Source organism: Trachypithecus francoisi, unplaced genomic scaffold (assembly GCF_009764315.1).
Source record: "Trachypithecus francoisi isolate TF-2019V2 unplaced genomic scaffold, Tfra_2.0 Lachesis_group8, whole genome shotgun sequence".
Taxonomy (NCBI): domain Eukaryota; kingdom Metazoa; phylum Chordata; class Mammalia; order Primates; family Cercopithecidae; genus Trachypithecus; species Trachypithecus francoisi.
Genome location: NW_022681473.1, coordinates 102,866,869 through 102,890,075, shown reverse-complemented (window position 1 = coordinate 102,890,075; position 23,207 = coordinate 102,866,869). Strand labels below are relative to the sequence as shown.

The 23,207-nt window shown below is 36.8% G+C and overlaps 1 protein-coding gene, 1 long non-coding RNA gene and 1 other non-coding gene across 3 annotated transcripts; 1 reads left to right on the top strand and 2 right to left on the bottom strand.

The window, feature by feature from the left end:
- Positions 1 to 3,655: 3,655 nt before the first annotated feature.
- Positions 3,656 to 11,218, bottom strand: LOC117080572. Its single transcript, XR_004435894.1, has 4 exons — positions 11,107 to 11,218; positions 10,422 to 10,569; positions 8,830 to 8,952; positions 3,656 to 3,711 (listed from the first exon to the last, which is right to left on the bottom strand). It is a non-coding gene; the product is annotated as an uncharacterized LOC117080572 (long non-coding RNA).
- A 1,608-nt stretch (positions 11,219 to 12,826) lies between these two features.
- On the top strand, positions 12,827 to 21,606 carry LOC117080571 (NXPE family member 1-like). The gene is made up of 4 exons (XM_033205711.1): positions 12,827 to 13,557; positions 15,929 to 15,990; positions 20,740 to 20,952; positions 21,332 to 21,606. Exons 1-4 carry the CDS (start codon positions 13,472 to 13,474, stop codon positions 21,460 to 21,462), a joined length of 492 nt encoding a protein of 163 aa, XP_033061602.1. The 5' UTR covers positions 12,827 to 13,471; the 3' UTR covers positions 21,463 to 21,606.
- Positions 16,586 to 16,689, bottom strand: LOC117081888. Its single transcript, XR_004436360.1, has one exon. It is a non-coding gene; the product is annotated as a small nucleolar RNA U13 (small nucleolar RNA).
- Positions 21,607 to 23,207: the final 1,601 nt, after the last annotated feature.

The window sequence follows — 23,207 nt, the reverse complement described above, 5'->3', positions numbered from 1 at the left end:
ATTTTGTAGACTGTCCTTCCATGTTCATTTGTCTGTTGTTTTGTCAAATTTCTGACCTGGGACTAATTTTGTCAAAGTCCTTTTGTGCATTTATGAAGATAATTATGTAATTCTTCTCATTAGCTGTATTAATGTGATGAATTACATTAAAAACAGAACAAAATGTATATTCCTGGAATAAAACTCTCTGAATTATGATGGACTATTTTTTTCTAATGTTCATTTGGATTGCTTGCCAATATTTTATTTAAGATGTATATCTCAATATTCATAAATCTAAAGTTCTTGGTACAATATCAGGTTTTAGGAAATACATTATACTGATTTCAGTAGAACTGATTTGGAAGCTTTTTGTTTTTATTTGTTTCTAGTGCTCTGAACTTATTTAAGTAATGTTGGGATTGCCTGATCTTTAAAGTCTGGTAGAATTCCACTAGCCTGGTTTGGTGCATTCAGCAGCAGTGCTCTACTACTTTTTTCACTGTTCTCTATTTTTTTGATGTCTCTCAAGTCAATTTTGATAGGTTGTATTTTCTGAGCTATCCATTTTATCTAGATTCTCATCTGTAGTTGCTTAAAATTGTGAAAATCATCTTGTGACTTTTAAACTTTTTCCCCTTTTCAGGTTTTCCCCCCAAAGATGTCTAATTTTGCATATTTGTGTTTTGTTCCTTTTAAATTGATTAGATTCACTAGTGGCTTGTCTATTTTTTATTTTGTTTAAAAAAAGAAACCAAGTTTTTGTTTATTCTACTATTTTTCTATATTTTAATGCATTACTTTTGCTTTTACCTTCCCATAAATTACTAGCTTTTGCTTTCTTTTGATTTACTCTGTTTTCCTTTTTCTAACTTTTTAACTGGGTGTTTAATTCATTGAGTTTTATCTCCTCATTTACATAGGTAATTAATGCTACAAACTTGACTGATAATTGTTTTAACTGTATCTCATAGATTCTAATATAATATGCATTAATTATAGTTACTTTCACAATACCCTATTGATTTTACTTGGTATTTTTCTTTGAGTCAAGAGTTGTTTAGAAACATTATTAACTTCAGAGTGGAATGGTATTTGGGGTTTTTGTTTTATAAATTTCTATTAAATACCTGAATTCTAAGAATGCTGCCTTTATTATTATTTCCACCAATTAGCATTTATTGAGGTTTTCTTCATGACTTAAAATATAGAGAATATTTGTAAAGGTTTCATATGTTCCTCTAAAGTTATATTCTCTATTATTAGAATTCAGAGTTCAGTATATATCTACATGATCTGTCTTTATGGTTATTAGTTCTTTTATAACCTTACTAACTTCGTTCACTTGGTATGCCATAAATAAGTCACATATTAACGTGGCTATCCTTAAAGTGAATTTCTCTAGGTCTTCTTGAATCTCTTATATTTTCTGCTTTAAGCATGTATCTCTGTACTCAGTGCATAAATATTCATTGCTTGTGTTTTAATTATGCTTTTGCATATATGGTATCCTGCTTCATCTCTTAATACTTTTTTGGCTATGAATGTTACCTTATCAAATACTAAGATTTCCTTTCCCTTTTTTAACCTGGTATATAATTGTTCAATCTCTGATTTTCTTAAGATTTAATAAACTTTTTACTTTAGGATAGCTTCTGGTTTACAGAAAAATTGGAAGAATATTACAGGAAGTTCTTCTATACCCTGTACCCAATATCCTCCATTTCAACATTATTGTAGCATAATTTGCCTCAACTAATAAAACCATACTGATACTTATAATTTGAAGTCCATACTTTATTCAGAATTCCTTAATTTCCACCTAATGTGCTTTTTCTCATCCACAGTCCCATCCAGGGTACCATATTACATCATTTCTTTTCCTTTTTGAGGCAGAGTCTTGCTCTGACACCCAGGCTGGAGTGCAGTAGTGCCATCTCAGAGTGCAACCTCTGCCTCCCAGGTTCAAGCAATTCTCCTGCCTCAGCCTCCTGAGTAGCTGGGATTACAGACATGCACCACCACACCCAGCTAATTTTTATATTTTTTGTTAGAGATGGGGTTTCACCAAGTTGGCCAGGCTGGTCTCAAACTCCTAACTTCAAGTGATCCACCTGCCTCAGCCTCCCAAAGTGCTGGGATTACAGGCGTGAGCCACCGCACCCAGCCAACATTACATTTCATTGTCACTTCTCTTTAGACTTTCCTTGTTTTTGATGACATTGACAGTTTTAAGGAACAGTGGTCTGGTATTTTGTAGACTGTCCTTCCATGTTCGTTTGTCTGTTGTTTTTCTCATGGTGAAAAAGAGTTCATGGGTTTAGGGAAGGAAGAGCACAGAGCTAAGTGGTCTTCCACTCATCACATCACATCAAGGATGCATGCCGTCAATATGACATCACTGATGATGTCAATCTTGATCACTTGGCTGAGCTGATGTTCATCAGGTTTCTCCACAGTAAGATTACTCTTCCTTCTGCCCCACCCTGCTCTTTACTGTACTCTTCCAAAAGAGGTCACTAGTTAAGGATTGGGCAGTTCTGTTCCATCTCCTTGAGTGGGGAGAATCTGCATATATTATCTGGAATTCTTCTGTACAAGAGATTTGCCTATTATCCCTCACATATTTGTTTATTCAATAATTTATTTACATCAGTGTGAATTCATAGATACTTATTTCATACTTTGGGACATAATCCAACAGTACATTATTTTGTCACTCAAACTGTTCTACTTTGGCCATTAGCTCTTTCCATTGGTTCCTGTGTTCCTTTGTTTGTTTGCTTCTTTTGAGTATTTCTTGCTTTCCGACACTACAAGATGCTTCAGGCTCATCTTGTATATTCCCTATCCCAGCCCTAAAATCAGCCATTTATCCAAGGAGCCCTGATTCCTTTTACTGGAGAATGATATTGGAAACAAAGATCTAGACACTGGCTTTGTTTGTTACGATTGGGGTGTCTTTGCTTCTAGGCCCTCTCAGAAGACAGTGCTCAGAAATACTGGCCAGGCATGGTGCCCCATGCCTATAATCCTAGCACTTTGGGGGGTTGAGATGGGAGAACTGTTTGAGGCCAGGAATTCGAGATCAGTCTGGTCAACATAGCAAGACCCCATCTCTAAAAAAAAAAAAAAGAAAAAGAAAAAAAGAAATATATGTATGATACTAGCCAGTAATACATGCGTATCTATAATTATACATAAAACATCTGTTTCAATCTATATTAAGCTACACATGGGCTCATACTGATATTTCTCTCATCTATTACTACACAGTTCACACACTAGTCTTCACCTACCACATCGATAATGAGGAATCTGGCTCCCACCATCTGTCATCTATTTATTTATTTATGTGTTCACCCCCCAACATACACATACAATGGTTTCAGACCTGTTAACTGAGAGTACAGTGTTTATAAGCAGTTCTTTTTGTCTTTCATCTTACAGACTCTATTAATTTCCAAAGCAGCTTAGGTCAGCACCTTTCTCCAGCAAGGTTATGTCATACATTTGTAATACAGTTAAATTTGTAATACAGTTAAAACACTGTGTTCTACCCTTTAGTCCCTCAATCTCCTAATGGATTTTTTTATTTTGCATACATTAAGATTCACTCACCCAGGGAGAGTGGCTCACTCCTGTAATCTCAGCACTTTGGGAGGCCAAGGTGGGTGGATTGCGAAGTCAAGATATCGAGACCATCCTGGTCAACATGGTGAAACTCCGCCTCTATTTAAAAAATACAAAAATTAGCTGGCGTGGTGGTGCACCCCTGTAGTCTCAGCTACTTGGGAGAGTGAGGCAGGAGAATTGCTTCAACACAGAAGGCGGAGGTTACAGTGAGCCAAGATCACGCCACTGCTCTCCAGCCTGGTGACAGAGCAAGACTCTGTCTTAAAACAAACAAACAAAAAAAAAAGATTCACTCTTTGTGTTATAAGATTCAAAGAACTTCTGCAATTTCATGTATACACAACCGTATCATACACAATAATTTCACTGACCTAAAAAGTCCCCCTATTCAACTCTCTCCCCTCCCCAAACGTCTGGCCACCATTGATTAGTTTTTGATCTCTATAGAACCACCTTTTTCCAGAATGTCATAGTAATGCAATCATACAGTGCATACCCTTTTCAGATAGGCTTCTTTCTCTTAGTATTATGCCTTTAAGATTCACCTACATTGTTACATGAATTGATAGCTCATTTTTCTTATTGCTAAATATTATCCCACTATATCAATGTACTACAATTTGTTTATGTATATTCACCTACTGAAGACCTCTTGGTTGCTTCCAGTTTTGGGCAACTGTGATCAAAGCTGCTATAAACATGCATGTGCAGGTATTTGTGTGGACATAAGCATTCAAATCAACTGGATACGTACACAGGGAAAAATTGCTATATTGAATGGTAAGACTATGTTTAGCTTTATAAGATATTATCAAAGTGTCTTTCAAAGTAGCTGTGCCATTTTGGATTCCCCCCAGCAATGAGTGAGAATCCTACTGCTCTACATTCTCACCAGCAACTGGTATTGTCAGGTTTTTTTTATTTTTTAGTTTTAGCGATTCTAATTGATATGTAATAGTATTTCATTGCTGTTTTAATTTGTCTCCCTGACAAATAAAATTGAGTGTCTTTTTTATATATTTAGTTATAATTTGTGTATCTTCTTTGGTGAGGTGTCCATTCAGATCTTTTGCACATTTTAAAATTGTTTTGTCCTATTGTTGAGTTTTAAGAGTTCTTTGTATATTCTAGATGAAGTCCTTTACCAGATCAGTGCTTTGAAAAGATATTCTCACCCTCTATGGCTTATCTCTGCATCCTCTTAACAGTGTCTTTCACAGGGCAGAGGCTTTAATTTTTAGTAAAAGCTAACTTACCAGTTTTTCTTTCATGGATTGTGCTTTTTATATTATTTCTAAAACCTCAGCAACAGCTCAAATTCACATAGCTTTTCGTGCATGTTTTCTTCTAGAAATTTTAGATTTTATATTTAGGTCTGTGATCCATTTAGAGTTAACTTTTCTCTCAATTGTGAGATCTGTGTCTAGGCTCATTTTTTTAGTATGAACGTCTAATTGTTCCAGCACTATTTGTTGAAAAGACTCATTTTTCCATTAAATTGTCTTTGTGCCTTTGTCAAAAATCAGTTGATAATTGTATATGTTTATTTATTGGCTACTATGTTCACTTGATTAATGTGTTAATTCTTTCACCAATACTGCATTGTCTTGATAATGGCAGCTTTGTAGTAAGCCTTGAAGTGGGACAATGAGATTCTTCCAATTTTGTTCTTCTTTCTCAGAATTGGGTTAGTTATTTTCCTTTCTTTACCTTTCCATATAAAATTTCAGTCAGTTTGTTGATGGCTACAAAAAAATTGTTGGGATTTTTATTGAAATGGTATTGAATCAATAAATTAAGTTGGGAAGAACTGACATTTTAATAATATTTAGTCTGTCCAATTCATGAACATGGAATATCTCTCCATTTATTTAGATTTTTAAAAATTTCTTCCATTAATGTTTCATAGCTTTCTATATACAGATCCTGTATATATTTTGTTAGATTTATACTTACGTATTTCACTTTTTTGGTGTTATTGTAAATGGTTTTCTTTTTCGTAATTTCAAATTCCAATTGTTCATTGCTAGTATATAGGAAAACAATTAAATATTATATGTTGACCTTGTTTCCTGAAACCTTGCTATATTTACTTAGTAGTTCCAAGAACTTTCAATAGATTCTTTGGGTAGATTCTATATAGACAATCATGTAATTTGTTAATAAAAACAGCTTTACTTTTTCCTTTCCAATATATATGTCTCTTATTTTTCCTTCTCGTTTTATTGCACTGGCTACTACTTCCACTACATTGTTGAATAGGAGTGGTGAAAGAGGACATTCTTGACTGGTCCCAATCTTGGGGAGGTGTTTAATCTCTCAAGTACCATTCTTCTTTTTTAAAAAATCTTTCTGAATCTGTGTTGTAAGTATGTCTCTTATGTAAGCCACAGTGTCGGATTTGGCTTTGTTAACCAATCTAAAAAGATTTTTCTTTTTTTTTTGAAACAGGGTCTCACTCTGTACCCCAGCTGGAGTGCAGTGGCACAAACATGGCTCCCTGGGCTCAAGTCATCTTCCTGCCTCAGCCTCTTGAATGGCTGGGTCTACAAGCACACACCACCACATCTGGCTAATATATAATATATATAATTATATATAATTAAGAGTCTTGCTCTGTCACCCAGGCTGGAGTGCATGGAATGCAATGGCGCAATCTTGGCTCACTGCAACCTCTGCCTCCCAGGTTCAAGCAATTCTCCTGCCTCAGCCTCCCAAGTACCTGGGATTATAGCTGCCCGCCACCATGCCCAACTAATTTTTGTATTTTTAGTAGAGACAGAGTTTCACCATGTTGGCCAGGCTGTCCTCAAACTCCTGACCTCAAGTGATCTGCCCGCCTCAGCCTCCCAAAGTGAATTATTTATGTATTTTGTAGAGACAGAGTCTTGCCATATTGCCCAGGCTAGTCTCAAACTCCTGGCCTTAAGTGATCCTCCTGCCTCAACCTCCCAAAGTGCTGGGATTATAGGCATAAGACACTGTACCTGACCTGAAAATATACTTTAATTGGTGAGATAAGCTAATTTATATTTATTGATGTAGTAAACATGTTTGGTGTCAGTATGACATATTGTTTTATGTTATAATCATATATATTCATGTCTTTATAGGGTCTAGTTTATTTGCTTGATTTTTTACTGTTATTTAGTGAAATTTATATTTTTGTTCTAATGATTATGTCTCTTTTAATCCATTTATATAACCCTTCTTTACTTTTTTTCTTGGTAAATGACTATTGTTTCCCTCTAATGAGCAATATTGAAAGTAACCATAAACCTCTTTTGCCCCAACTCTCCCTTTTCCTCAATATCTAATTTGAAGTAATGTCCTTTTACTTCGGTTAACAACTATAAGGCAAACAACAAGCTAATTCTACTTTTCATAGCTCTCCCCAACCCCCCACCAATTTTTTATAGTTGTACTATATCTACATTGTCAGAGCACACAACCATTGCATACTATTCTCTATTCCTTGTAAGCATAATTTAGACTTATTTCTGTAAATAAATATATGATTCATTCTTACCATAAATCCTTATATCAAACTTTTCAATTACATTGGTTGTTTAATGTTCATGCTGTTTAGTAGATTCCTTAGGAAGGATCTGGGCAAAATAGTCCCTGAATTCTAATGTTTTCATTAGAACTTGCCTGTGACTCTTATAATGAAAGGTCGGTTTGTCTTCTTACAAAATTTCTGGCTCATATTTTCTTTCCTTGATTTTCTTAAACATTTTACTCTACTAATTTTGACAAAATATTGATGTTCAAAAGTAAAGAAAATAGAATTTAAGAAAAGACATAAATAAGGATAAAGTGAGATGCTACATAAGGAACAATTTACAAAGAAGATATAATAATAATAAATGTGAATGGCCCTAGCAAAAATTCTCAACATACATAAGTGGGAACAGTCAGAATCACAAGCTAAAATTGATATAGCCACAGTTATAGTGGGAATTTTTATTAGCCCTCTTTCAGAAACTTATAAATCAAAAAGACCTTAACTTAGTAAATGGAGACAAGGTCTAAATACAATTGATAAACATAAACTTGATCTAACAGATAAACACTGAGAAGCAGGGGGACAGTTTAGCATAGTGAATTAAGAGATATATTTTTATCTCAGATATTGTTTGTTCTTTTGTAAAATTTGTTTGGTTCTTTCTGAGGACTAAGCTCTGATTTTTTTTATCTTGCTCAAATTCTTCTATTAAATCCAGGTCTTTAGACAAACTCAACCAATTGTCAATCCGAAAATGATTAAATTTACGGATTAGAATCCGTAATTTAATAGCCTGGAAGCATCATCCCCCCGACTTCAAATTGTCCTGCCTTTCTGGAACAAACCAATGTATTTTTCAAATGTATTTGACTGATGTCTCATGCCTCCCCTAAATGTATATAACCAAGCTGAACCCCAACCGCCTTGGGCACGTGTTCTCAGGACCTCCTGAGGGCTGTGTCACATGGTCACTCATATTTGGCTCAGAACAAAGCTATTCAAATATTTTAGAGTTTGACTCTTTTCATCGACATTTCTAAATATTTCTGCACGCTTGCTGAGATTTCTTATCTTCCATTCATTACAACATATTTTCTTTTACCTCACTGAGCATAGTTATAATAGCTGTTTCAAAGTCCTTATCTGATCAGGCCAACATCTATGTTTTCTCAGGGTTGGCTTCCATTAATTGTCTTATCTTTTGCAAAGGACTGCATTTTCCTGGTTCCTCCTACGCTGAGTAATTTTGAATTGTGTCCTGGACATTGTGACTGTGTTACGTGGTGGAGATCACGGATTCTGTTTTACTCCTCAGAATAGTGTCGATGTTTTTGTTGTGGCAGGCAATCGATTAACTTGGTTCAACTCAAACTGCAAACTGACCCAACCTGTGGTTGTAAGTAACTCACATCTCAGTTGAGTTCTGACTAGCTGCAGACTGCTTTGTGTCTACCCCATAGGTGTGCTTCAGGGGTCAGCTAGAGATCTAAGCAAAGTTCATACTCAGAAATTGGGGCACAACCTTCTCTGTCTCTCTGTGTTCTAGGATTTCCCCCTCCTTCCAGTGACTGTGTTACTGCAGACTCTGCTCTCAGGTTGTTGAAGCCAAAAAAAACAAAAAACAAAAAAGATGGCTTTCTATTGTGTTTTAGCTACTCTCTTAATGGACTGCCCTCAGGTTAACACATCAAAAACAAGAAACTTACCTCCTCTTAATGGCACCTTCTTCCAAGTTTCATCTTCCCACCAAAACTTGCCAGCTTTTGTTCACTGTCTTTAGCCTTCAGGTACTTGTTTTTGGCATTTCGTTCAGAGTTGAACATTGCTGTCTGAAAGAGAGCCAGAAGTTACTTGGTCATATATGAAATAGAACTCTTTTGTTATACTTAAACAAAAATTATTTCCCACCCATACTCTCCTTCCTCTTTTCCCAATACGCACCCATTCTATACTAGTTATTTCTCAGAGTGTTTCAATTCTTATTCAATACATGTATTTATGTATATATGTGGACTAGGAAGATATATAGTTACGAGTTAGTGTTTGTATTTATTTTAATTTACATAAATACTTTAATTTTTTCATTCAAAATAGCTTTTTGAAATCTAATCATGTTGCTATACGTAAATGTAGTTCATGATGTCTGAGAACTGCATGTATTTCATTCTATGAATATACAAAGTTTAATTTATTCAGTCTCCTAAATAAATTGGATTAATCGGCCGGGTATAGTGGCTCACACCTGTAATCTCAGCACTTTGGGAGGCCGAGGCAGGCAGATCACTTGAGGTCAGGAGTTTGAGGCCAGCCTGGCCAACATGGTGAAACCCCACCTCTACTAAAAATACAAAAAATTAGTCGGGCATGGTGGCTGGCGTCTGTAATCCCAGCCATTCAGGAGGCTGAGGCAGGTGAATCGCTTTGGAGGTCTTATTTAAGAACTACTTGCTGATGTGAGGTCATAAGGAAATTATAAATTCCTTTATATTGAACTTTTAGTTACAATATTCCTATTTAGGTTTTTAATTCATGTGGATCTTTAGTATGTAGTGTGTGATAGGAATCTTCTGGTTTTTTTCAATATAGTGAAACCAGTTTCTTGATACAATTTATTAAATATAATTTTCTGATTTCTGATATTACCATTAACCTATAATAAATTTCAAGTCTGGGCCGGGCGCGGTGGCTCAAGCCTGTAATCCCCAGCACTTTGGGAGGCCGAGACGGGCGGATCACGAGGTCAGGAGATCGTAGACCATCCTGGCTAACACGGTGAAACCCCGTCTCTACTAAAAATACAAAAAACTAGCCAGGCGAGGTGGCGGCGCCTGTAGTCCCAGCTACTCGGGAGGCTGAGGCAGGAGAATGGCGTGAACCCGGGAGGCAGAGCTTGCAATGAGCTGAGATCTGGCCACTGCACTCCAGCCTGGGTGACAGAGCGAGACCCCATCTCAAAAAAAAAAAAAAATTTCAAGTCTGCTTCGAAGGTATCTACTCCTTTTGATTGGTTTATTTGATTGATATTGCACTTTTTTTATTTTCTTTAGACAATTTACACTAGGGCTAATATTTTTTAAATAGTTACAATTTATAGACAATTATATTCCCTAAAATTTTAGAATTAATCAGATTCCATCTTCCACCTTAAGAATTTGATTAGAAATAAAGAAACTTTTTAAATTTTTTGAGAGAGAATTAACAACTTTATCAAATTAAGCCTTACTACATTTCAAAGTACTACATCTTTTCATTCATTCAGGCATTTTAAAACTAATCCTTAAAAGAGTTTTCAAAATACCTCCATTAAGGACAGAGCTTCTTCAATTGTATTTTCTATAACTGAAATGCTTTTGAGTTTGTGAGTTTGTTTTGTATTCCGCTCCTTGCTGACTATCTTCATGCTAATAATTTGCTAACTCTGGTTTCTTTGTAGACAGTCACAACACCTACAAAAAACAAAGAAAAGAAGGGGAAAAAGGTCACTTCTCCCCCATCATTCTCATACCTTGGATTTTTGTTTGTTTGCTTTATTTTATTGTTCAGGACTTCTAACATTATGTTGAACATTAATTGAGTCAATGGTGGCTAACGTCCTTGTCTCCTTGACTTTTAAAATGTTTAAGATTTCCTATTACTGAATTTTAATGCTAAGTAAATGTTGAAATACATCAAATGCTGTTATTGCAACTGCAATCCCAATCAGATAAGCCTGAAAACAGTGAAAAATCATAAGATTTTGTCTTTAATCTATTAATATTTAAATGATACTATAAGATTTTTCACTCTAGAACCATTTTTACAACCCTGAATTCACCCATAATCAACCACGACAAATGCACACACACGTGTATATATTTATCTAATCTACCTATATACTTTTGTATGCATATATATATATGCACATACACACAGAGAGAGACAGAGAATTTAAAAATCATGTCCATGAATAAAATGGGCCTGTACTTTTCTTGTACCATACTTACCTAGTTTTAGTATAAAATATATTCCAAGCTCATAAAATTGATTGGATTGTTTTTCCTTGTTATATAAGTTAGGGATATCTGTACTCGCCAATAAAAGCATCTCAGCCTGTGACTTGCGGAGGTGGGAAAAATAGAAAAAGGTTTATCATCATGATGATTATATTCTTATTCATACTGTTATTTATATATTACATGATTATTTTCTATTCTATTTTTAAATTGTATTTTTATCTATTTTATAATGTGAGATTTTTACATTTTCCAGAGATCTACAAAAAGGTTCTTTTGGGGGATTTCATTTATTTGCATCTCTATTTCTTGGTTGGCATTGCCAATGATTTGTCTTTTGGCTTTGCCAAGGTTTTTTTCAAAACTTCAACTTGGGTTCTGTTCATCTTTTTTAAATGATATCTCATTGTCTTGTTTCTCCTCTCCTTTGGCTTATTCTGCCACTTTGTTACCAATCACAAGGGTTTTATTGCCTGATGCTGGGGTTCAGTGCAGCCAGGCCTGAATTTTTTTCAAAGCTTTATATGTGTTCTAAAGTGTGAGAGGGGTTGACAACTACTGGTCTACAATCTTTCTTCTCAAATCTATCTGATCCTAAGATTGCTTTTGAGACTTTTGGAAAACATATACTCCTGGACAACATAATGTAGTGATTATGACTCAGTTGATCTAGACTGAAGCCTAAGAGTTTGTATTTTTTAAAAAACTTGGCAGGTGTTTCTGACTACCAGCAAGATTTGAAAATCACTGAATTTGAGTGCCTATAAAACACTGTATAGTGCCAAAAGTATAAGTGACCTCTGAGGTTGTAATGATTTCTAAGGTTAAGAGATCTTTAGGTGGTTTGGGGGAATTCGGGAGTTACTCAGCAATCCAGGAAGAGGAGAAAGTATTAGTAAAGAACAAGAGCTGAAAAACAGGAAGGTCAGCTCCTAAAAATAAAAGAAATCTTATCAAGACATCAAAAGCAAGGAAGAGAGTAGCAAGAACTAGAGTTAAAAATAGGCCACAGACAAAGCCATATTACAAATGGACTTTTACCCAAGAATTACAAGAAGCTATTGAAGGGGTTTAAGCAGGGAGACAATACAAATAGAGTTTTGCTTTAAAACGACTGGTTTAGCTACAGAAGAGGAAATTAAATGGAGGGAAAGCAGGACTGTCTTCCTTGAAGTCTGAAGACAGTCATCATCCTTCAGGTGGCCACCATAATCCAGGAGATAAATGATGGTGGCTTGAACTATGATACATTTGGAGAGAAAAGGACTACTAGTCATGACTAATAGATATAGATGTTACTGGATGTAAGGCATATATGAAAACAAAGAGTAAACTTATCATCACCAGTTTATTGCTCATAATTATTCTCTGAGCTATATATTTTGGATCAAATATATCTACAACTGTTCAGACATTCTCTAAAATATTGAGGTAACAGTGTAAATGTTTATATGTTATACAAAATTGTCACAGTTTAAATAATATTGATAATAATATATAATAATACTATATCATCATCATCATCATATCTCATTTCCTTGTTTCTCTTCTCTTTTGGTTTACTCTGCCACTTTGTTACCAAATATTCAATTTGGTAACAAATTGAATTCAATTATACAAATATTCACTGTAAACAAATCTTCAAACTCATAATAAGTGAAAATGACTAGACAGATTAATTTCATAGTATATCACAATCCTTGTCATTTCAGCTTTGGTCTGCTCTAAACTTATCTATCTCCATCCATTACTGGAACAACTCCGCAAAGTCCTTATTCCCTAAAACATCACCGATACCATTAAAGTCACCAACAGAGACTGAACTCAGAATAAAGGAAATCATAGAGAAACTAGATCAGCAGATCCCACCCAGACCTTTCACCCACGTGAATACCACCACCAGTGCCACACACAGCATAGCCACCATCCTCAACCCTCAAGATACATACTGCAGGGGAGACCAGCTGGACATCCTGTTGGAGGTGAGGGACCACCTGGGACACAGGAAGCAATATGGTGGGGATTTCCTGAGGGCCAGGATGTCCTCCCCAGCCCTGATGGCAGGTGCTTCGGGAAAGGTGACAGACTTCAACAATGGCACTTACCTGGTCAGCTTCACTCTGTTCTGGGAGGGCCAGATCTCCCTGTCTCTGCTGCTCATCCATCCCAGTGAAGGGGCATCAGCTCTCTGGAGGGCAAGGAACCAAGGCTATAAAATTATTTTCAAGGTAAATTTGTTAATGGCACCTTTCATGTCTTCACTGAATGTGGCCTGACCCTAAACTCAAGTGCTGAACTCTGTGAATATCTGGATAACAGAGACCAAGAAGCCTTCTATTGTGTGAAGCCTCAACACATGCCCTGTGAGGCTCTGACCCACATGACCACCCAGAATAGAGAGGTATCTTATCTTACGGACAAGGAAAAGAGCCTTTTCCACAGGTAAGTATACTTTTCATCTATACTGAGAAGTGTTCCCTGAAAAGTGCCCCAGTCAGAGCTACATTGCCCATTGCAACATTGAGCATGACTCAGAGGCCTCCTCTACTCAAGGTAAGACATGTGGTGTCTTCATGGGGCCTCTACTCACCACTCTATGCCAAAGTTTGCATTTTCACTATGTTGTCCATTCAGTCATGTGTTTTGCTATAACTGTTCTTCTGTGTGTTCACAGATGTTCCACTGAAAAAAAGATTCCTTGATAAGTGTATGATAAAATCCATGCTCCTTCACCTCCCATATCATATTTTGTTGTTTTTGCTCTTAAAAATCTTTGCATTGATCCATTTTCCCCTATGCACAGTGCTGCTATGCAAGTTCAGACCATAATCATTTCATCTAGATTACCCGTACCCGCTTCCCAACTGGTCTCTCTCCCAGCAGTCATACCCTCTCTCATCCATTCTCTACACTGAGTGATCTTTCTGAAAAGCCAGTTCCTACTGGTTTTCTCCAGTTGATCCCATGATCAGATGTTCTTCAGTATATACCTCTCAGGGTGGAGAAGTCCTTCTTACTCCTCATGTTGTGACCTAGTGATTCCTGCAAACCCCTTGTTCAACAGACCGCCACAAACCGAGGTGGAAGCATGTTTCCTCTATCAATCATGGCTGCAACAATGCCAAGCTTTTCTCCCCCGACTCACAAACAGATGCTCACTTTTTGGTTTCCCTGTTATCCACTAACCTGAAAACCACTTTGTTGATTAGAATGGACCATCAGGGTTGCTACATGGGCCACTTTGAGGATTTGCAAAGGGTAACTATCTATTATTACAAATCCCAGAACTGTGAGGCAAGCCCTAAGACATCTATCAGTTTCAGAGACTTCTGCTCATTTGCTAACTTTCCATAAGTCTCACAGGCTTAGTCCATTTCCTTTTTTCTTTCAATTCTGCCAGTACCCTTTTATTTTCCCCTACGAAGATTTATTTCTCCTAAGCTTGGTGACAGAGTAGAATGCTAGGTTCACAGCTATCCCCTTCTAGCAGTTTTCAAAGTCAAGTTTAGAGTCTTTTTACCACAAGCTTTCAAAAAAATACGCTAAGAGTAGGCACCAAACATGACAAAATAACATGCATTCCAGAATCTTATCTCATTATCTAAGTTTTGGCTCCTGATCTAGTCCCTGGCTCCCTTCTGAAAAGTAAAAGCACAGTTAAGTTTCTGTTCCTTCCCTTTTATCTCTGATGGTACAGCTCATCAAATCCCTTCCTACCCGTCAACCATCCTTATGCCTAAATCCTAGAAAGGATGAAAACATGCTGATCCTTTCCTTCTCAGGATGGCATGTGGAGAGACATCCATAGCAGGGAATCAGGTACCACTTATATCTGTTATACTTGGCACCTAGGTCCCCATTCTCCCCTTAATCCTTTTCTTCCTTCCTCCACTTACATGGCCATAGACAGAGGTTTGAAACAAAGTGTGAGTAAGAGCTTTCAAGCAGGAAAAGTCATCTTTCATCAGTTGGAGGAAAGAAATGTAAGGTACATTTATCAACACATCAGATTCAACAATACTTTCTGCCAGTCACTTTGATAGATAGTAAGGATACAGCAGTGGACCAGACACATGCGTTACCTTCCTTCATAAAGCTTATGATCTTCAGAAAGCAAGTTTGTCGGAAAAGTCAAAGGTAATCATAGCAAGAAATGTGGATTAAAAATGAAGCAGAGGCCCTCCGATAGAAGGTCTACCTGCCACCCAAAAAGGCTGGATTCCTTGGGTGGGAATGATGATGGGGAGACAGTAAAGGGATGTAAGCAGTAGTGCAGTTGGATTTGCAATGAGAAAGGGTGCTCTGGCAGTCAGATTGAAAAATTTAGGTGGGATAAAACTGAGACCTGCATGGCCACTTAGAGGCTCACAGTAATCCAAGGAAACTATTCTGCAAACTTGAACAGGAGATGTGGAAGCAGAAAGAGAGAAGAGAACTTGTAAATTAGATAAATATTTTGAATCTAAAATTCCAAGACACACTGATTACATGTGGCAGATCGGTAGAGCTGCCCTGACAAGACACAGTGATTACATGTGGCAGATCGGTAGAGCTGTCCTGACAAGACACAGTGATTACATGTGGCAGATCAGTAGAGCTGCCCTGGACTTCAGGTGCTCTCAGCAGGGTAGAAAGCCTTTCAAAATCTTCACTCATTTACAATACCCAATATATCTAAAATTTACAACAATAATAATAGCTTCCAGTTATAGAAAATTAAAATTTTTCCTTCACTTACAAGGAGATGATTCACTTTGATGTTACGTGGGCATAGAGCAGGCTAATTTATTGTTCTATTTTTTTTTTTTTGAAGGTCCAAAGTGGGAGTTGAAATGATGAAGGATCACAAACACATTGATGTCGCTAATTGTAACAGTAAGTTGGCTCTGTCCTGAGTTAGGTGATGCTCAGAGGAAATTTTATCAGCATTAACCTAAGTAATTGTAGTTCTCCTGGAGCACAATTCCTAGCAGATGTCTATGATGTCAATTATGCTGGACTTTAAAGGGAGAAATTAACTCAAGGAAATGATACTCAAAATGTTTATAGGAGATGACATCTTGACATATCCAAAAGGAGAAAGTATTAGTATCCTACATTCGTATTTAAACCTGAGAGTTCATCTCCTAGAGTCTAAGGCACTGTGCAAATGTCTTTGAAGGATGGATACCTACAGCTTCAGAGTAGGAACGCTTTCAGTTCTGGTTTCCTAACTCTCTGGTGGCATAACCCCCTAACATTTAGTTGATGCAATTACCAATTTTATATGGAGTTTTCATCTTATTATATGTTTTAAAGACAAACACAAAGCCGTGTTACTTATGAAAGAATACCTTAGCTTTAAGATAACTTTTTATGAAGTCTATCTTAGTTTACCGATAACATCCATCATGATACTTACTTCAACTTATAATAATTTATTGCCACCATTTATTCATTTATTCTGCAAATGTTTATTTATTTTTCCTCACATCATATGGATAATGTGCTGATGTCATAACAAGATTTGAGGGAGACACATCTCACACATGAGCATGAAAACCCAATCATCTTGCTTCTGAACTACAAAAGGATCAGCAAACATTTACTGAGCACTGCATAGATATCAGGCATTATGGACAAATGGAGAAAAATAAATGCTCAGTTAGCTTGCAATGTGAAAGACATTCAACCTACGAACTCTATGAAGACAGTAAAGAGGCAAAAGAGCTTATGGTAAAATTGGTATTTGACTGAGTCCTGAAGGATATGTGTAGTCAGAAAATAAAGAAAAACCTCATAAAGATCATGGGTAGTGTTGCTGGAGTTAAGCAAATAATAATACAGGGAATCAATGAATATGGGTAATTTCTAATTGCCTGTCATATATACATTGAGAAAAGGGGAAAATGTTGCATGGGCCATACTTACACTAAAAAATTATTCCTTGTTAGAAGTCATACAAATTTAATATGGTGTCCTGTATTTTTTATCTAACTCTTTTTATCTGATAATTCTAGTCATGAACTAAGTCATCATGGACTTGTTCAATAGGCCAATGGGGTGGGCATATTGTGGAATGCAGCAGAGGATAAGCCTAGAAAGAGAGGAAGAACCTAATCATGAAGGTTCTCAAGTGCCATGCTGAGGATTTCAGTGACTATTCAGTAAATGTGAAAGCCACAGAAACCAACTGAGGAAGAAAGTGGTATAATCCACTTTGTGCTTTAAAATGCAAATTCACAATTTAGCAAAATGCATGATCTGTAGAAAAACAATTTAAAATGTCACTAAGGAATATAAAATAAAATTCATATAAATAGAAGAAAAAACACTGTCTCTGGATGGGATGACTTTATATTTAAAAGAATGTCAGTTGTCTATGTATCATTTTCTCATTGCTGCTATAATAAAGTGGCTTTTAAAAACAAAAATATATCATCTTATAGTCTGTAGTCCAGAAGTCCAGTGTTGGGCTCATTGAGCTAAGCCCAAGGTAGAGTAGGAGCATGTTCCTTACTGGAGGCTCTAGGGGAGAATCTGTTCCTTTGCTTATTCCAGGTTTTTAAGGCTGCCCACATTCCTTGTACCCCTCTTCCTCTATCTTCAAAGCCACAGCAGAGGGTCAAGTTTTCTTGTCACACCTTTGACCCACTCTTCTGCCTCCCTCTTCCACTTCTGAGGACCAGTGACATTAGATTGGGCCTACCTATGTAATCCAGGATAGTCTCTCCATCTGAAAGGCCATACCCTAGTCATATCTGGAAAAGGCAACATTGTTGCGGGAATTAAGGGACAGGAGAGACCAATGGATAGAACAGGAGGATTTTATTTAGGTGGCTACCTGGCCAGCAGATTAACATCCAAAGGCTGAGCCATGAACAAAGACAGGGCTTGACTCTTATACATGTACCTGAAGGGTATTGGCTAGCTTGAATACACACTTCACTAAATGGTGCAAAACCTACAAGGTGGCCAGCAAGTGTACAGAAGCAGAATAAAGACAGTTTATCAAACAGTGACAGGTTTTACCACTCAAGCCAGGTGTTGCAACTCAGCCATATGTTGTGACCTTTGCTGTGCTGCACAGAAGGAAAAAACAGGAACTTACAAAACTTGCAAAGATAATTGTGAGAATAGTAAGGCGGGAAGGGGGAAGCTGAATGAGAAAAACTTGTTTTTCCCAACCTTGCTTCGGGATGGGAGGGAGAGACTCTGGAGCCCATCCCTTCTGGGACCTGGCTCTGCAGACAATGCTACCAAAGCTTCAACAGAGCCCTGCCCTTCCCTGGGTCTTGGAGTGGGTCAGCCTAGTACAGGAAAACTTGGTTTTCTTTTTATATATTCTGCTTCAACACATTCACAGGTTTTAAGAATTAGGATGTGGATATCTTTGGGGGACTATTAGTTTCCCTATCTAATCAAAAATATAATGGAATCTATTTCTCAGTGGGCAGGTCTGTGCAAACCTACTCCCAAAGTTTGAGGAAGCTGAGAGGCCAAAGAAGAGTCTGACACATCCAGTTTCTCCGAAAGAAACATTTAGTAGGGACTTACAAGCAGAAGCCATGTTTATGTCTCCATTGGTGAGACAAGATGGTGGATCTCCATACCATTACCCCCAGACCCAGGGCTTACAGAGCACAAGGGAAGGGTGGTTCAGATGGGATGTACAGGACAACTGAAGTACAATACCACCAAGGCTGTTTGACCTAAGGGCAAGATTTACCATAAGTACCTGCTGTTGTACAACAAACAATAGATAAACTGGGGTTAATCAGGAGCCAACATAGCAGATTAGCATCTAAAATGGAATTGCTTTTGCTGATATACAGAATCCTGATATTATTACCCACATACTGTTCAAAATGCTCAAGCCTATTCTAAAATTATTAAGTAAAATAAACATGTAAGAGTAATCATAAGCAAATTTGTTACAAGTTTGATACATGGCAAAATGAATACCTGACACATAAAGATTACACAACATAGGATTTACAACAATACTATGTTGTATTTACAACAAAGGCTATGTTCTCAGCAAAGTGTGCCAGTACATTATTAGGATAAAGAATACTTACTAACTATGAAACTCAAGTTTCCAGGGTCATGGTATTCAATCATCTAGGGTGCAATGCTATCAAGCCTCATAGAAACCCATCAATATCACACTGTAATTCCAACATAATTATAGGATTATACAAACTTCCTTTAGTAAGCCAAATCACCAAGACTTAAGAGCTATTTCAGGTGCACTTGCCAATTCTGCAACCAGCATCATTTTATCACTTTGTCCATAGGTTACAAACACAACACAACCATGTAATGATGTACAATTCTGTGGACATAGGCAGCCAGAGACTGCAAGGCCTCTGAGGAACTAAGCAAGGAGGGTAAAGCAGAGACCGCCAATGGTTCCCCAATATTCACTGCCTCCTCCTTCTTTAGTAATAGAAACCAGTTTGTGGCTAGACCCATGGCCATCCTTCCTTATATCTAGTTGTGACCATGACTAAGTGTTTTCCAGGAGTGTGAGTGGGAAACTTCTAGGTCATGCTTTAAAAGCAAAAAAACTTGCCCTCCTTATCCATTTCTTCCCTAACTACTAGCTGAACTTTAGATATAACGTGAGAATGGCAAGAGCCAGGTTAGACCATGAGATTGAAGCCACATGGTAAGAATGGCATAGCCATAACATAGAAGAAACAAGAGTCCCTAACACCATGCAATGGCATATTAGCCCTGTCCTTCTCACTCCAGGCCTGTTGTGTGAGACAGAAATAAACTTTTTTTTTTTAAGTCATTATTATCTTGGTCTTTCTTACAGCATTCAAACTGGTTTCCTATCTCATATACAACGTAGTATCAGTACAGAAGTCCTGATGTAACAAGTCCTAAAATACAAGGCATTGGCTCAGTGATGGGATGGCAGCATAGATAGTGGCAAGGAAACATGACAGGAGAAATTGGATGACCTTTGTTATGCTATAACAGGACATTTGCTGCACTGCTACCTACTCGTAATAGAAGGCAGACCATGCGCAAACAGCCTGAAACTCTAGTGAAACTTCCTGGAATGTCTCAGAATACTGGTTTGTAATAGCTGTTGCATGTTGCTTTTAGCAAAGTCTAGTTTTTTAAAAAAAATTGTCAAGCTAGGTGACTAATATACTATTTGAGGTTTTTATTTTTAATGTACATATTTTAAGCCATTTTTTGAACACGGAAAAATTAAGATTATTCATTCCTTCATTAATGAAACAAAGGGAAAGAATTGTATACAACGGCACCAACTGGCAGACCACTAACATCATTCGGGTAAGAGACAAAGACAGAAGTCACCACAGAATCAGGAAGAAAGGACAGAACGTCAAAGAAAAGATGGAACGTCAAGATTTAGCTAATGACCAAATTTAAGGGAAAAGGAATTAGACAGGAGGCAAGATGACTCAAAATCTCTCAAAAGAATCAGTAGAAATGCCTGAGGCAAAGCTAATGATCAAAGAATAGGACTAGAAAGGGACAGAAAAAGGACATAGGCATTACAGGAAGGGGAAAAGAGAGCAAGAAAACAAAGGACCAGGAAAGAAGGCTAGATGTCTAACTTATGCCAATAAAATCATTTACAAGTGTCTTTGTTACCAGAGAGTGAAAAAATAGAAGAGAAATGCCAAGTTGGAATGAAGCCTCCTGTCCCTGGTGGTTATACTTTACAAGGAAAATGGATAACAACATTTTGCAACCAGGTTCAGTTAGACACAATTAAGATAAACGGCTGTTTGAAAGGCAAACTCATTTACCTCCTGGGAGATTCTACGCTACGTCAGTGGATCTACTACTTACCCAAAGTTGTAAAAAGTAGGTAGTTACTTTATATTCTCTTAGAAATTCAGGCTGGTTTTAAAGTACTTTTAATGAAGTCTCTATTCTCTGATTTGAACTATTTTGTTTTTTACTTCATTTAGCTTTCTGGATTTGAACCTTTAAATTTAAAATGTATTTTATTCCCTCTTTCATAAGAAATGTTGGTCCTCTTTTAAAATTCCAATGAAAACTTTACATTTTTTATTGACATTTTACATGTATGAACTGGGGGTACCGTACCCCAGAGAGTAGAAAGACTCCAGTGAGCAATTATCTAGGTGGGATGAGTATTTTAAATAATTGATAGGACATTCTTTTTCATGAATATTAACCATTATCTTCTAATTAAAACATCTATTTACTTTTTTATCAGCACTAAAGTTTTTGATCTTCATGAAACTGGAATTTTTAAGAAACATTTGCTTCTGGATGCAGAAAGACACACTCAGATTCAATGGAAAAAACATAACCATCCCTTCGTCACTTTACAGCTCTACTCTCTGATAGGTCATGATTATATCCCTCGGGAAATTGACCGGCTATCAGGTGACAAAAACACAGCCATCGTCATCACCTTTGGCCAGCACTTCAGACCATTTCCCATTGACATTTTTATTCGCAGGGCCATTGGTGTCCGAAAGGCTATTGAAAGACTATTCCTAAGAAGCCCAACCACTAAAGTGATTATTAAGACAGAAAACATCAGGGAGATGCACTTAGACACAGAGAGGCTTGGAGACTTCCATGGTTATATTCAATATCTTATCACGAAGGATATTTTCAAAGACCTCAACGTGGGCATCATTGATGCCTGGGACATGACCATTGCATATGGCACTAATAATGTCCACCCACCTGATCATGTGATTGGAAATCAGATTAACATGTTCTTAAACTACATTTGCTAAGGGATAAATACTATACAAAATCACTAGGAATCAATCTCTGCACATAATCCCACATGTATTGTAAAGTCAGTTTTATTCATTTTAGGAACTAAGGAAAATAAATTTAAAAGAATCTTTTTTGGGAGGAAGGCTATGTAAGGACAATGACAACTGATATGGGATGCAAAACCAAGAGAATCAGACATGTAGAATGACTATACCATGCCTGGTTCTGACGCTTCTTTAAAATATTAAAGAAGTTTTTTAAAAGTCATGTTATTAAGCTGATTTGAAAATATCTGTACAAATTCATGATGCTTTCTATTTCCAATATAGATATTTCCTAGCTCTGTCTATTGAAAAGACCTAGAAGCAATGATAACCCATTAGCAATAATCACTCCAAGCACCCTGACTGTGGTCTCTAAGAACCCTTCCTCAACAAAAGAAAACAGGCATCCTTGAAGGAAAGGGTTATTCCAGGACTGGAACAGAAAATATATATATACCATGAGCCTGGACATCTTGTTATGCCAGAAAGCAAATAATCAAAGACAAATGGAACCATATCATGGAACAGAGGAGGTAACCCAAAGGAATCTCTTCATTGGCCTCGCTAGATTTAGCATCAGAAAGACTAATGACTGCAGTTAATTGAAATACATAATATATAAAATCCATGAGCTCATAATAATACAAAAAGAGACATGCAAGAATAAAAGCAAAATCTCTCATGTGTCATAAGTGGAGTTGGGTAAACCCTTATTTTGAAAATTGGCAACAAAAGGCAAATATGTGAACATTTATCCTCTTTCCTCTTAAAGAGAAAATCAATAACCCTAATAGATAAGGGAAATTTCTTCTTTTTGGAAGAATTACAGCTAATGAATACAGAAAGAATGACAGAATTAGGAAATCACCATTTAAATACTTCTACTTAAATAAGTAAGTAAGGCAGAGATCATCAGTGAATGAGCTTTTTTAAAAGTTTGATTGGAACTTTACTACGGATATAGCAGGCTGTCACTTCTGAATCTGCTGCTCAAACTTAGCTTTATTAACAGCAGGACAACCTGTCATTATGTCCTACATGATTTGATGCAATGTAAAGTATACAACACCACCTATGAAGCAGTATTCTTGGAATGCTTTTTACCCTAGATCATCTCATCCAATGACTCCAAAATTTTTATTTTCAGCTTTCTAGTCTAATGCCAACTTTACATGAGACATCTCCACTTACACTTGACAGACCTCAAATACAGCATGTTAATGCCAAAAGAAATATCTCCTCTCTAGCAAATTTTCACCTCTTTCTGTGTTCCATTTCTTGATCAATGATATTAGTATCCACCCAGTTTTC

Bases quoted from the DNA above. Each gene is read 5' to 3' on its own strand.
- LOC117080571 (XM_033205711.1), top strand. From the start codon at position 13,472: ATGCCCTGTGAGGCTCTGACCCACATGACCACCCAGAATAGAGAGGTA. The intron at 15,991-20,739 runs GTAAGTTGGCTC...CTTTGTTACCAG, and splicing joins TGATGTCGCTAATTGTAACA to AGAGTGAAAAAATAGAAGAG. The intron at 20,953-21,331 runs GTAGGTAGTTAC...CTTTTTTATCAG, and splicing joins CTTACCCAAAGTTGTAAAAA to CACTAAAGTTTTTGATCTTC.